The sequence below is a fragment of the Panicum virgatum genome, chromosome 2N (assembly GCF_016808335.1).
Source record: "Panicum virgatum strain AP13 chromosome 2N, P.virgatum_v5, whole genome shotgun sequence".
Lineage (NCBI taxonomy): Eukaryota > Viridiplantae > Streptophyta > Magnoliopsida > Poales > Poaceae > Panicum > Panicum virgatum.
Window position 1 is genome coordinate 52250952 of NC_053146.1, and position 14991 is coordinate 52265942.

Genomic DNA, 14991 nt, shown 5'->3' on the forward strand with positions numbered 1-14991 from the left:
CAAACTACGGTAAACAGATTCCGGACTAACCTAACATGCCTTAGGTAAATTAAAAAAAAACAGAACAAACACAATGATGCAGCATGTCACTACCACTAGGGTAGTCCTAGTAGCCGTACCCCCACGTAGCAAACTGCGTTATGCCTTCTCCGCAGTATCCACCCATTGCAGGTGGTGCAGGCGGTGGTGCCAGAGGCGCAGGGCCCTTCTTCTTGTGACAAGGACAGTTGCAGTAAGGAATAGTGCATGGTTCATCCTGCGAACCGGCAGCATTGCTGGTATCATCAACTTCGTCGTCTTTGTTACCCTCGCTCACTTCCTCATAATGGTTCATCTTGAATTCCAGATCAAAGATCTTTATCTGGAGGTACTCGATAAACTCCTGAACAGAATCAATTGGTGCAGGATCGACCCACCTAGTAAAACCACAGTTTTCTGGAGCATCGGAAGACTGCAAAATAAATTTCATGTAAGGTGTCTCATTGAAGATAAAGAAATGAAAGAACCGAGTATTACCCATGCGTGTGGACATTTAAAGAAACGCCAACCGCCATCCATCCCGTCGGTGCACATCTGCACTAAGCAGTCCTCACCATGTCTGCATTTTGGCCATAGTTCTCTACGGTTATCGTATTGTCGAAGAGGAGTTTCATTGGTAAATTCACTCTTGTGCTGTGGCGGAAACTCAAACACTGGTTCCGGAAAGGAATCAGGTCCAAGAGGCCCCTCCCATATTATGGGGTCTCCCTTTCTTCCACCTTTTCCTTTCCCAAAACCGTAGTAATTCTTCCCGCTAGACCCACCTCCAGACATTGGGCATACAATGACCTTTGGTGTTTAAGTGCTGCTGGGAGTTCACAAACTTCGGAGTATTTATAGGCGCACAAAGGTCTGATACCCGGAGTGTGGAGTGTAAATGCACCTAAAAAGCCTACATGACAACACAGTGAAGAGGCTAGCTGACCTAACACTGAAAAGGCTAGATTCGATTCTCGAAATGACTACTCGATGCATCTCTGTGCATGCAGACTCACAGCGCTGCATTGATGCAGCTCGGTCGATCGCGCCAAGATGTCGCCTTCCCCACTACACGCCATAGACCTGCGCTGTACAGTGACAGGTTCGTCGTCCTCGGCAGAGAGACTGCTTTGAAGATGAGCTGCAGTGGTTGCCGTGTTGTCACATCTTTTTAAAATGGTGGAAGGGCACTGCTAAACCCGTGATCGCCGTGCTGAGCAGTGGCAACATGTGATCTCATACTCGCAGCTAGATACACCAGGGTTCCTATTTTGAACTATTCGAGCGTGTAGTCGTCATCATCGTCGGCAGGATCTCGGCCGCTAACTCCTACCGCACCTAACTTGTCCTTCATTAAATCACGGAAAAAAATCGCAAGAACTTCCCTTATTTCACGAGCATTATGGAACCCACAAACATAACAAGTTCACATCAATAGTATCTATAGAAACAAATGACAAGTAAACTAGCACAATCATAAACATCGGATATAAATAAGCGGTCCACAGCTATCTCATTACAAATAAACATCAGAGATACAAACATCAGATATATCTAACCACCCCTAGGGCGTCGGACCCTCTTAGCCCTTTGCTGGGCACGGACATGGCCCTCGGAGTAGGTGAGAACATCCGGAGACCTCACCTGTCGATTAGGACGCGCAAGGGGCTGCGGTGTCTGCTGCTGAGAGATCCCAAGTGGTGCTCCTCCTAGATGTGAATACCCCAAGACATCGGGGTCACCTTGCGCGGCAGGCTCTTCTGGAGTCAAGCTGTCGAAGTCGTCTAAGGTGAAGGTTTCGTTATCTGGTCGAAAGGAGGAAGAAGAAGGTCCGGCGCCCGCATCGGGGTAGAATCCTATGCAAAAAATGTGGATGTTAGCGTACGCTCGTATATTTCGTAATGATATGTAGAAACCAAAATACGAAACATAAACTATCCTGTGTAGACCGGTATCTGTGGCCCCGGTACCATACCTGGATACGGTCCGCCAACTGGTGCTGTCCCTCTAAACATTCCAGTATGGCCGAACGCAGTAGCTGGATCATATCCTGTATGTGATATTAGTAAATATGTAGGAACACTTGATCTAATTTTAAAGAGATATGTACGTTACATGCACTTGGGAAGAACTGCGATGTCGGCCCGTGCACGGTCGACGGACACGGGAACGACGACGAGGCCTGGGATGACCCGTGGCTGTCTTCGTACTGCACACGGCTTCCCAAGTTGTGCACTACCTGACGCAACTGATCACGCTGCCTCGACCATGCCTCTGTCTGCTCAAACTGGGTCATTGGGGATCTGGCACGTACCCTCGTCAGGTAAGTCGAGCAGTCCGTCTCCATCATGTTGTAAAGGCGAAACTGCATCCATTCAGTAAAGGTACAGTTAGAAACACATGCATTATCTTACAAATATATATATATATATATATATATATATATATATATATATATATATATATATATATGCAAATATGATCAAGAGACTCACCGCGCCAGCTAGTGCCTCCACGTGGTGCCGGGCATAGCCATCCTGAGGCCTCGCCTGGTGTGGCTGCGGGTGAGTGTCAACATAAACCAGACGAGCCCGAGTCCGGGGTAAGTACCAGGTGAGGTAAGCCCTAAAGGAGCTGTCTGTGTGTGGTCCTGTTGGATGGACCAAGTGCTCATATGCCTGTTCCCATTGGTCCACCCACGGCTGCATTTTGGTGAGCCAATCATCAGAGCACGACAAGACACTCCTTGACAACCTTTAAAAGTGGACCACAAAGAATCGTTAGATTCGACACGAATGTATGAGCCAAGTTCATTCATAATTACCTGTGGTCCTGACGACTGACACGCTCCAACGCGCTGGGCACCGGAAACTCCTGGCCCTGCCTAAACTGTCTCCTGACTCTCCAGGGGCAATATGCTTCAACCACGATGTCATAAACCAGGACGGCGGTAGTAAGCCACATGCTCGCATTCGTGGAGCAGTGCGAAGACAGTCCTGCTGGTGCACGGGTAGCCACAACCTCTAGGCTGTAAGGCTCCCAGACAACGTCCTCGGGCGTCAGCATGTCGAGCTCCGAAACAAATTCAGGATATGCGCGTCTAACCTGCGCATGCGCCCAGGACCTCTGCATTCCGAATAAGTAAAATTAAAGTGCGCTAATACATCATGTAACAATGAATAACAAAATTAGATTTGTTGCTAACGTACCTGACGCCAGATCCAGATAGTTCCCATAGTGGGCCTCTCGTCCTCCTCGTCGCCGTACATGCCCCCGTGGTAAGGCTCGTGGCTGACTATGGGCCGACCAACGGCTAGCCTCTCGTACGACCAAAGCTGTAGCAGTAGTGGGTAGCCTGCCAGGATAGCGTTCCCATGTGTCTTTATGCAGCCGTCGCAGAGTCCACGGTAAGTGACTGCAAGTACCGCCTCACCCCAGCTGTAGGGCGATACGTCCTCGTCCCCATCCGCAATCTCCCGTGCATACAAAAGGAGAATACTATCGACCGAGTTGCCATGAGTGTTGTTGAACATGATGTAACCAAACAACCAAAGTAGGTACGCCTCCAGCGATCTGGTCACAATGTACAAATCGGCAGCCGCAGCCAACAAGGCAGGCTGCATAAACAATTAAGATTAATGGTTTCAATTGTCAATGGAACATGTGAATTGTAACAATTAAATTTATATATGGAATGAATACGTACTGTAAACTGTAGGAACCAGGTCTTCGAAGGACCTGCTGCTCGCGGGTGTGGGTTGATCGGACCTGCTTCTTCCACGCGGTCAACCAGGGCAAAACGGGCCTCCAGGTCATCCTTCCACGAGGCCGCCACCAAACGCGGACCTACAGCCTCCCTGGCGATAGGGAGGCCGAGGAGGTAGGCCACGTCCTGCAGCGTAGGAGTCATCTCCCCACACGGGAGGTGGAACGTGTGTGTCTCCGGCCTCCATCTGTCAACGAGCGCCGTCAGGAGGGATCGGTCGAGCTGAATAGGCCCAACCTCGACAAGACGGCTCAGAGTTAGTAGACCGGCCTCACGTAACCTGCAAAAAAACAAAATTGTCGAAACAAAGGAATACCGACGAATAGATAAGTGATAAACAATAATATTTCATTACATACCGGTCACACCAATCGTGGTGTATAGAAATCGCCTCCCCGGGTGGACGAGGACATAGCACCTCTAGGCCTCGGTGCTCAACAGCTGCAAAGTAAGACCTGTGGCTCGAGTCGATAACTGGGTCTAGCAAGGGGTCCATCTCCATACCTACATTCAAAAATATATGAGAACACATAGGTAAATATATATTTCATACAAACTAGACACATAGGTACAATAATACTTCATTACATACCTGCAATATTTCATTACTACATATTACAAATAATGAAATACAATTGTGGATCATGACACCGGATGCCTTCCACGAGCAATTCTCGCCGATGCTCATCTGAACGTAGGAGGTGCTCCATCTCTGGGATTTCCAGAAGGACCGACGTCAGCAGCATCGTGAAGTGCATTCTGAGGACACTTCTTGTAGCTGTGACCCAATGGTCCACATTGGCTGCAATGCTTTTGTGCCTTGCTTGCTTCCGACTCGTCCATACCATTCCGAATACGACGTGTCTGACGGCGGCCTTTGCCTTTCTCAGTGGCTGGATCAAGAATAAACATCTTATTCTCATTATCCTGAGTGAAAGGCCCCACAATTCCAATCCCGTATACCTCATGTCCCCAGGTGGATACAGCTGCTTCCTTGCTGAAGTAAGGTGAAACAAATACTCCTGGCTGCAACGCAGACTCTGCACATGCCGCAATGAGATGGGAGCATGGCAAATGCAATAACTTAGGCTTCATGCAGGAGCAGAAGGCTTTGCCATCTACTGTAATCAAACTCTCATGTACCACCCTATCTCTACGGATACCACGACCACTTCTATCCTTGCATAGAACCTCAAATCTATGCTCCATTGTACCTGTCGATACGACGCGGTGCAGTTTGACCTTTTCAATCTTCTCTTGCATATATTGTGTCACTCTTTTGCAAAACTGAATTTGGGGGTTGCTGATGTTTATGCTTGCAGCCGTGTAACGCTCTTTGAAATACTTCATGCACCCATATATGATGAACTCAACAATTCCCATAAGAGGAAAGGCACGACAAGAACGCATAACCATATTGAAACACTCTGCATGGTTCGTTGTCTGAATACCATACCGTATTCCGTTGGTATCATAAAGGAATGACCATTTCTCCTTAGGTGCACCTCGAATTCAGTGTGAAAATGGCATTTCAATTGAATCCCTAGCCTCTGCAGCCTGACTCGTGCCTGCTCCTGATGCCCTTACCTTCACTAGCACTACAGTCAACTTATCAAGCATCTGCCCTAATGCATTGAATTTTCTCTGTTGATTTTGGGTGCACAACCTCTTAAACAGGTTCTTAAGATCCTTGTTCTTGAAGTGGTCATAGAAGTTTGCACCCATATGCCTAATGCACCACCTGTTTTGGACATCGGGCCACAATGGAGGCGTTGTCGCAGTTCCACGTTGCAATTTCAGTATTGATTGCAGCAGACCTGCATGCCTATTACTAATAAGGCACACATCTGGATGTGTAGCAACAACATGAATCTTCACTCGTTCAAGGAACCAATACCAACTGTCTATGTTCTCATTCTCAACAAATGCAAATGCGAGCGAAACTATTTGGTTGTTGCAATCTACACCGATTGCGGTGAGTATCTGACCTTTATACCATCCAGTCAAAAATGTGCCATCAATGCAGATCATCGGAAGACAAAACTGAAATGCTCTAACACAAGCACCTATGCAAAAGAAGGCTCGTTGCATAATTCTTTGTCCCCTAGTCACGGCTGGTACGAGGTATGTGTCATAAAAGCTTCCAGGATTTCTAGCAGCAACCTGGGATTACACTTCTGACAGCAAACAAGTGTGCTATGTCACAATGGAACATTTCCAGTTTGACTTCCATTTTCCCTTCAATGCATGTACTCGCCATGGACATCCATCATTCACACACTTCACCTCATATTCTTTACTGCCAGACTTTACGACTCTGAATTCTCGTTTCAATGATATTGCCCATAGTCTCACAGCATCTTTTACGGCTTCAATATTTGGATATGTTGCACCTTGCACTACCTCATTCCCTCTGTACTCTCACTCCTGATTTCGTACATCTTCTGCGACATGACTGCCAAAACCATGCTCCTTCCACTCTTTTGGCAATGAGTACTGCTCGTCATCAGATGAGCCCTCATATTCTTCCATCACTATTGCGGTTTGGTCTTCTGCCTCCATCTCGTCCACAATGCTATGTATCCTCTCTCTCCCTCATCAGCAAGGCCCTGTGGTCCCATGTTTTGGTTCTCTGTCTCTTCTGACTCATCTTGCTCAACATAATTGGTCTCTCTTCGAATACTCGGAGTTCTTTGATCTGCACAATGTTGGATTTCATTTTGTGTCTTCTCCCGGATTTGAACAAGAATGGCCAGAGGCCACCCACGCTCTAGAGCTGCTTGCATGTACTTCTGCCAGTCATCAGTGCTGTGTATCATCATCAATTCCCATAATTCACTTTCTACCTCCCAATTAACAAGAGACTGGACGGTGATCACATGTGTCAACGGATCAACACAGAACCCACGCTGCAGCCACTTACATATGAAACCAAAACTCCTTTCCAGAGGTTTATCTATGGCACTAGATGTGCACTTAAAGGCAGAAAGATCTACTCCATTTGGCCCATACATAACATTGTAGTCACCATAAAATACTTGAAACTGCATCTTGCTCGACATATATGTATATCACATAATACTTATCGAGTTATACTCTTTACTTCACTACCTTATTCAATAATCCGTAAAAACTAAGTATGAAATTCAACTACAACGTATAAGTATTCATAACTACGTAATGACACTCAAATTCTATACTGCATATGCCAAATTCTATTCTAAATCATAATTAATTTATAAACACGTCTCTAATAGTACTGCAATTGTAATAATAAATGTGTAGTACTAATTTTCTAAACTAATTTACTACTACGTAACTACAAACTAAAGTATCATTAAACTCCTACTTAAATGGTTCTACTATAGCACTAATTAAATTAAATTACTCACCCCTACTTAAATTACTCCTACTTAAATGCGTAGTACTTAAATAGAAAAATATATAAACTAAATGTACTAACCTGCAGATCACAAGTGCTGAATCCGGCAGGGCTTCGCCGCTTCCCTTCTCCTCACCTCTCTCTTTTTTCTGGATTTTTGGTGGAATTTTCGGGCTCAAATGAGGAGGGAATGGGGGGTTGGATCTTATATAAGGGGGGTTACCCCGGTCGCCCGAGGGGGGGGGGGGGGGCAACAGACCCCCCTGCCGCGCCCGTGGGCTGGGCCCAGTGGTCGCCCGAGGGGGGGGGGGGGGCGACAGGCCCCCCCTGTCGCCCGTGGGGGGGCGACAGGCCCCCTTTTTTTTCCAGGGACCTCGTTGCAAATTTGAAGAAAAAAATTACACTTAGGGCCTGTCGCCCTAGGGGGGCGACCGGGGGGTATTTTTGAAATATTTCAAAACGGACATATATTTTTGAAATTTTTTATTTTTTAAAAATATAAAAAAGAAAAAAGCGCTGGATCGTCGGCGTCGGCGGCAACTATGCAAACGAAGATTCGGCCCGGAGACCATCGCCTTCGACACCAAGACGCAGGCGGTGATCGCGGGACCCAAGCTCGTGTCCACCAAGTCCTATCCGGCCCTGTTCCCCGTCGGCGACAGGATCTACGCGCTGTCGAGCTGCCCCTGTGTGAGGGGGGGTCTGCGAGACCGGTCTGACAGGTCGGCCCCGAGATGGTATAAATACCTCTCACCTGTCCCCTTGGACTAGTGAGCCTCCAAGCCACGAGTTTTTTCTGTTTTCTCCTTCCTCCTCTCTCTGTTCTAGGGTTAGGCCGAGGTCTCCATGGAAAAGTGGTCTAGATTATAGCTAGGTCCACAAATTTGAGAGGGTGGATAAATGGGTGGAGGTCTAGCTCTTGTATAGGTGATTTTCTCTGTAAATCACGATGAATTTGAATGAAATCAAGGACCCGTTTGAGCAGCTCTCTTGTGTTCCCGTTCATCTTTCGTTCTTGGATTGATTTCCTCTCTTTTGGTGGTTTTTGGGATCAGAACTCTCTCTTGGTGGGTTTAAGGACTCCGTGATTTGCATCTCGATCATCTAGCCTAATGGTAAACCCCCGAGAATCACGAGTCTCTCGGATTGAAGTTTTTGGAGTTTTTGGAAAACCCTCTTTTGCCTCTTTCCCTCTCGAAATTCTAGTGATCCTTTGCGTTTTGGGTTAATTCTTTTTGTGGAGTGGTTCGTCTCTATCCCAGGAACCTCCCTGCAAATTTTGAGACCATTTGGTGATGATTTGAACGAGTAATCTTGAAATCACATCGAGTTCGCGGGCTGGAATTCTGTTCTGGGCAGAAGCGGTCTGACGGTCGGTGAAACCAGTCTGACCGGTCTGGAATTTCAAATTCAGCCCGACCGGTTTGACCGCCCAGAGTGAGTGGTCTGACCGGTCCCTGACTGTGAGATTTGTAGTTTTTCTCGATCGCTTCCGTATTTTCTCTCGCTCGTTCCTAGGGCTGATTTGTGTTGGTTTAGCTCTTCTATAGCTACTCCACACTTCATCTTGGACTTAAGAGTTTGTGGTGATTTTCGGGATATAGGCGAACGGATCGATTTCGAAAGAAATTTTGATCGGCTCCCATTCACCCCTCTCTGGTCGCCAGTTTCGGTCCCTCAATCTGTGTACTAAAAGGTGTTCATTATACATGTTGCCATGCCCGTGTAAGTCAGGGGCGGACCTGCGACTAGGGCCACCCGGGCCGTGGCCCTAGTTGTGGCCCAATAAAAATTCAAGTAGCACTTTAGTTTTAGGCCCAAAATGAGGTGGTAGTAGGGCAAAAACCCCAGCAGCCCAGTCGAGCAGTGCACACAAGCAACCCCAGCAGAGCAGGTCAGCATGCGCACCCCAGCACGCGCGGCAGCGCCGGCGCCGGCGCGACTCCTGCCTGCGAACGCAGGCGTGCAGCAAGCCAGCAACGCACAGCGGCACAGGCGGCCGCACCCGCACGGGCACGGGCAAGCCCTGACGCCTTGTTGCCGCCAGGCCGGCCGCCGCCGTCGCCCGCCGCCGTCTACGCCCTGCGCAGCACCATCCACTGCCGGCCGTGGAGCTGTTGGCCTGTCGTCGGCTCGCCGCTCGCCCATCATCGTCTCGTCGGCAGGTGCCATTAGTGATTCCTGATTCGATTCCCCTTTTTCTTAGTTGTTTATCTACACCCGTTTTAATTTCTATTCAATTTCGTTAATTGGAATATTAGATTGAAACATGAAGAGGAGTAGAACTTTGGCATCTTATTTCTCTCGTGTTTCTGGCACACAACTGAATGAAGTTGATGAGCCCCCTTGCACCTTCAGTGCCTTAACTTTTGTATCACACTGTTATAGAAATTTCTCAATTTGAAACTTTTAGTGTAGATTTACTATTACTTTATACTTTGTTATTATGCTATATATATGTGGTATTTTTGGCCGCAGAATTTTAGCCCTAGTCTTACTAAAAACTGGGTCTGCGTGCAAGCAACGCCGCCCCCGCTCGGCCGCCCACCCACCATCGCCTTTTCGTCACGGCTGCGTTGCTTTCAGCTGCAGAGCGAGCTGCTGCTGCTGCCGCCGCAGCTGCATGCAAACGTGAGGCTAGCCAACGTTCGGAAGTCGGAACCGGCCGGTTCGGCCACCGTGGCTTTTGTAGCTAGCTCGGCGGTGGTTGGACAGTTGACCGCCGACGTCGACCACCACCGTGGCTATCTAGCCTTTTCTAGATAGCTACCCGTTTCATTGTGAGGAGAATTTCATCACCATAAAACTAATGTGCTACAACTACCTAGTTCCCAGTATAGGTAAATATACCATAAAACTATACACTAAGACTGACCTAAGCCTAATTATTATTGGGCACTCAACAGCGGTCCACGTTCGCAGCCCGGTCGTGATCTGTGTTCTGTCTGATCCCGCTGTTTCCGCTGTGGTTAGGTTTTTTAGGTGTAGTTTCCACCACTGTTGGTTATGTGAGGGTCCGTCCCCTCCACTATGTCGCTCCGCTCGTATGGGTGGTAATGGGTAATGATTCTAATGCTCTCTTCACAATTCAACTTGTCTTTTAATATTTTTAGCTTAAAATTATATAAGATTAAAGTTCGGCTCTTTTAAAGTTCGGTCTTTAGACTATCTAAGCTAAACATTAATGTGCTTTACCATCCCTATCTGCCCATGCCGTGCCGTGGGAGATCCAAATTTGGAGAACATTGTATTCAAATCTACATGCTTAGTTTTCAGCCTTGGAGTTCATCTACAATTAAATAAATGACATCAGCCTTTCCACTAGTTCGTCTCGGTGTGCCAGCCCAGTTTTCAGCGTGAACCTTTCTTCGCCAAAATCAATGCGTCATCATGCCCGTCTTCTCAATCGGCAATCCGGCAGTAAGGTCCTGTTTTACTGCTCCGTTTAGTTCGCAAAAAAAATTCTACAGTAACTATCACATCAAATCTTTGAACATATATATGGAGCATTAAATACTATTAAAAAAGAGCAAATTGTACCCCAAGTCCCCGAATTTGTAGCTACATTAATTCCGCTTAGGTCCCCAAAACTCTCAAATCGTTTAATTGGGTCCCTAAAGTTCTTTATGTGGTTCATCCCAAGTCCCAAACACGCCACGAGTGCATCCGAAGCCGATGTGGCATGCCACGTGGTGCCACGGTGGCGAACATTTGCAAACAGAGCCCCCTAATTTTTTTATCTTCTCACATTTACTCCTCTCTCTTCCCCTCTCCATCTCCAATCTCTCACCAGAGCTGGCCGCCGCCGCGCCACCACTCCCGGCCGCGCTTCCTCCTCGCGGCTGAGCGAAGCGGCGGGGCACGGCCGGGCAGCAGCCCCAGCGTGTGTGGTTGAGCAGCGGTGACGTGACTCCGCTCGGCTCCAGGGGCCTTGAGCTCGGTGACCATGGCGGGTCCGCGCCGCGTACGCCGGGTCCCTCCTCCCTCCGCGCTGCTCTCGCCGCGAGCTCGAGGATCCAAGCCGGCACGCCCCTCGCGGAGTTACGGCGCAGAGGACGGCGGCGCGTGGGCATTGGGTCAAGCGTGTGGGTCTCCTCGCGGCTGCCACCGCCTGGAGCTGTGGCCCTGCGCTGCCCCTTCCTCCCTCCGCCAGCGACCCCGGTGGGCGAGGCCACGCCGGCGGCTAGATCTGGGCATGCGGTCGAGGCGGCGGGGCGGATCCTCACTCTCCTTTCTCCTTGGTTGCGCTAGGGGCGGGGGCGGTGTGGCGACGCGCGGCGAGTCGGGCCGCGGAGGGGTGGCGAACACGGCGAGGCGGAGGCACGCGCGCGGCGGCGCGGCAGAGGTGTGGCGCACACGGTGGCAGCGGTGGGCTAGCGGCCGCCATGGCCAGGAGCGCGCCGTGGCCGTGGCGCTCGCTGGACGGAGCAGGGGACGGCACGATGACGGGTCCTCAGGACGTCGACGAGCGCGCGACACGACGGCGGGCCTGCGGGATGGCGGCGGGTGCACGAGGCCATGGCGGCGGAGGAGCAGGGACCCCGATAGGCCACCATCGACGTGCAGCGCGCCGCGACGTCCAGCCCGTCGCAGGGCCTGGCACAGGGGCTGCTCATCGACCCGCCGCTGACCGCCGCGGACAGCCCGGAGGACGACGACAACTGCGACGCCAGCCTCCCCCTCTTCTAGCGGCCGCGCGCTTCCTCCTCCCGGCACTCCCTCTTCCCTGGCCGGACAGCTTCCTCGCTGCCACCCACTCCCTCGCCGCGCCCTTCCTCCAGGCGCTCCCTCCTCCCTAGCATGGCGCGGCGTGAGGGAGGGGGAACGAGGGTGGCGCGCCGGTGAGGAGCCAGACGGGGCACAGCCCGCTGCCATGGCGCGGCGACGAGGTGCAAGGCGGTGAGGAGCCAAAATTAAATATTAATTATCAAATAACAATGAAAGTGATACAATTCTCGAATCCAAAAGAATTTTACGAACTAAACAGGGCCTAAAATGGCCAGGAGCAGCGACATGGCAGGCACCCATCCACCCACGAGCATCAAGGCGTGGGCGACGGCAGAGGTGCGCAGCATTACTTGACGGCCAAGTTATTAATGCCCTGCCCCACCGGCCAAGTTTTTTCCTATGCTAAAAAAAATACAATTAATCACCTGGCAAACGAGCATTTGGAGGAAGGAAGACTGGAAGAGCATTTGCTGGGAAACGAATTCTGTCACATAGCTGGGCCGATTCTGGCCTACTTCGCACGTTACTAGGCCGTACAATGACGAAGTCCTGCTTGACCGTCAGATATTTGGCCCTCACCACTTCAAGCTGTGTCATATATAATATATGCATGCAGTGAAATCAGTCAAACCCTAGAGGCGAGGCGAAGCGAGGCGGCGGCGACCGGAGGCGGTGGAGACCAGTAGCTCGAGCCGGTGAAGGAAGGGGAGCCGTCGAGATCATGTCTCTCCGGGGCCTGAGTTCCCTTCTCATCCGGAGGTTCTCGCCACGCCGGATCCCCGCCGCGCAGGCGGAAACCATAGGGTCGGCGTCGGGGAGGCCAACACTCTCTCCGCACTCTGGTGAGCTTCGGTATCTCTAGATCTCAGATTCAAAATTTCTTCTTTCACAGCATCTATTCTCATGTTTCTCGTCCCGATACAGAGCAATCCGGACGCTGCCGTGGGTGCTCTTTGTGCTTTGTCCGTGGCCGGATTGGCTGGACTTGTCGGTGAAAGTTAGAGGGAGGGGGTGAATTAGGTACTAATAAAAATTTGATCTATGGTTCCAACTAGTTTGCACAAAATTTAACCTAATTCAAGCTATCTAGATGTGCAACTAGGTTGTTCTAGTGTAAAACCCCTATCCCAAAAGAGTTATGCACCCTATACACTTTTCTAACAAAAAACTATTCTATGAAAATAAATGTACAAAGGTTGCAAAAATTAAATGCGGAAGCTTAAAGAGCGGGATAGGAGATAGCAAATTCTTGACGCGGGTGTTTATCCCGTGGTTCGGTTAGCCACAAAGGCACACCTACATCCACGTTGTTGTAGCACTCACTAAGAGTATTGCTACTCGGCCACCAAGTCTTTTCCGTGAACACAATCACGGTCACCTTGCCCCCGGATTCCACTAAGGAGCTTCTCCACAAAGGATTGGGGTCTCCACGTCCCCCGCACAAAGATGTCGTCGCCGATCCACACCAAGTCGGAGGGTCGATGACGTTGCCAGCGAGCTTCACAACTCCAAGGAGGCCGGCGCACCAAGCTCTTGTTTGGTTCACTAGAGAACCACAGCACAAAGGCTCAAGGCCTTGCAATCTCACTCACTAAGAGCTATTCTAGCACTCACACTTTACAAGCTACTGCTAAAAGGTAAGGATATGATCTTGATGCTCTTGTATGGCTAGGAGATATTCTTGGATGTGTGTGGGATGTTTAGCAACTCTAGCAATCTTCAAATGGCCGGGGTGAGGCATATATATAGACCACCAAGTCTTGTAGCCGTTGCTCCAACGGTCAGCATAAAATCTGCGTATCATCGGATGAACTGATGCCTCTGGCTGGGGTAGTGTCGGTTCATCCGGTCACTCATAACCCGAAGTAGCCGTTGAACTCCTGACGGCTGACGTTATTACACCGATAGTATGCACCGATGCTTCACCGGTACAACCGGTGCTGAAGACTTGGCTCTTGCGCGACTTGCATCGTCTCTGGAACACAGTACGCCCAATGCACCGATGCCCCTTTTTGAACCATCGGTTCATCCGGTGCCTATAAGCTGACTTGATTTCGATTACCTTCTGCACCAAAATACCATGGCGTCGGTTCTTCCGACAACTATCACTTGAACCTAAAAGCCTAAGAATGGTCATTTTAATAATCATATTAGTCCCATTAATTGCGTTGTCATTCGATCACCAAAATCACTCGAAATGACATAAATGGTGCCATGTTCGTTACAATCGGATTCATGTACTTCAAGAAAGATTGCAAAAGGTATGAATTGAAATCGGGTCTATTTGATCCGGCCATCGAGGCAATGTTCACGGATAAGATGGCAACGTTGACTGGATGGGGTACAATGATTACTTCGTCTTTCGCACGGATTATATTTGCAGGAAGATACATGCTCCAGACGAGGTGCCTGACAGCGGGAAGGTGGCCGTGAAGCGGGTGGGCAACGTGATGGAGGTTGATGACGCAGTGATGAAGGAATTGTTTGAGGAATCTATGAAGAAGCATAATGAGGCGTACAAGAACTACTGGAAGATGGTCAGGGAGCAGGAGTACAAGGTTGATGAGGAGGTGATGAAGAAGAGGTTTGAGGACTGGATGAAGGAGTATGGCCGGACCTACAAGAACGAGAAGGAGAAGGCTCGACGGTATGAGGCGTTCAAGGTGAATGCAATCAACACAGACAAGCTTAACGCACATAGCCTAGGTGATGCCCGTAATCGCCTTAACGAATATGCGGACTGGACTGAGGATGAGTTCCGGAGTATGGATTGCCGTCATGGTGACATGGACATGAAGTCATACATTGAGGACACGAGGACTATGTATGCTGAAGGGAGGTTTGGTGCCCGTCCGAGGAAGGTAACTGTGACAGAACCGCCAAGTTAAACGGTTTAATTAAATATAATAGCCATCATTTGAACGCATCAGGCGCATTAGCTTAATTAAGTGTAACCTGACAGCCTGTTTTCAACCCACAGTCCGATCGAAATACACCAGAAGTCTCGCGCGACGGCGAGCACAGACGGTACCAGCATAATATAATTTCACAAAAATAGATAATACCATAAATATTTACAAAATAGCTTTAAATTTAG

The 14991-nt window shown here is 49.4% G+C and overlaps 1 protein-coding gene across 1 annotated transcript; it reads left to right on the forward strand.

Annotated features, from left to right (window-relative positions):
* The first annotated feature begins 14230 nt into the window (after positions 1 to 14230).
* On the forward strand, positions 14231 to 14782 carry LOC120662749 (trophozoite cysteine proteinase-like). Its single transcript, XM_039941830.1, has one exon. It carries the CDS (start codon positions 14231 to 14233, stop codon positions 14780 to 14782), a length of 552 nt encoding a protein of 183 aa, XP_039797764.1.
* Positions 14783 to 14991: the final 209 nt, after the last annotated feature.

Bases quoted from the DNA above. Each gene is read 5' to 3' on its own strand.
- LOC120662749 (XM_039941830.1), top strand. From the start codon at position 14,231: ATGGGGTACAATGATTACTTCGTCTTTCGCACGGATTATATTTGCAGG.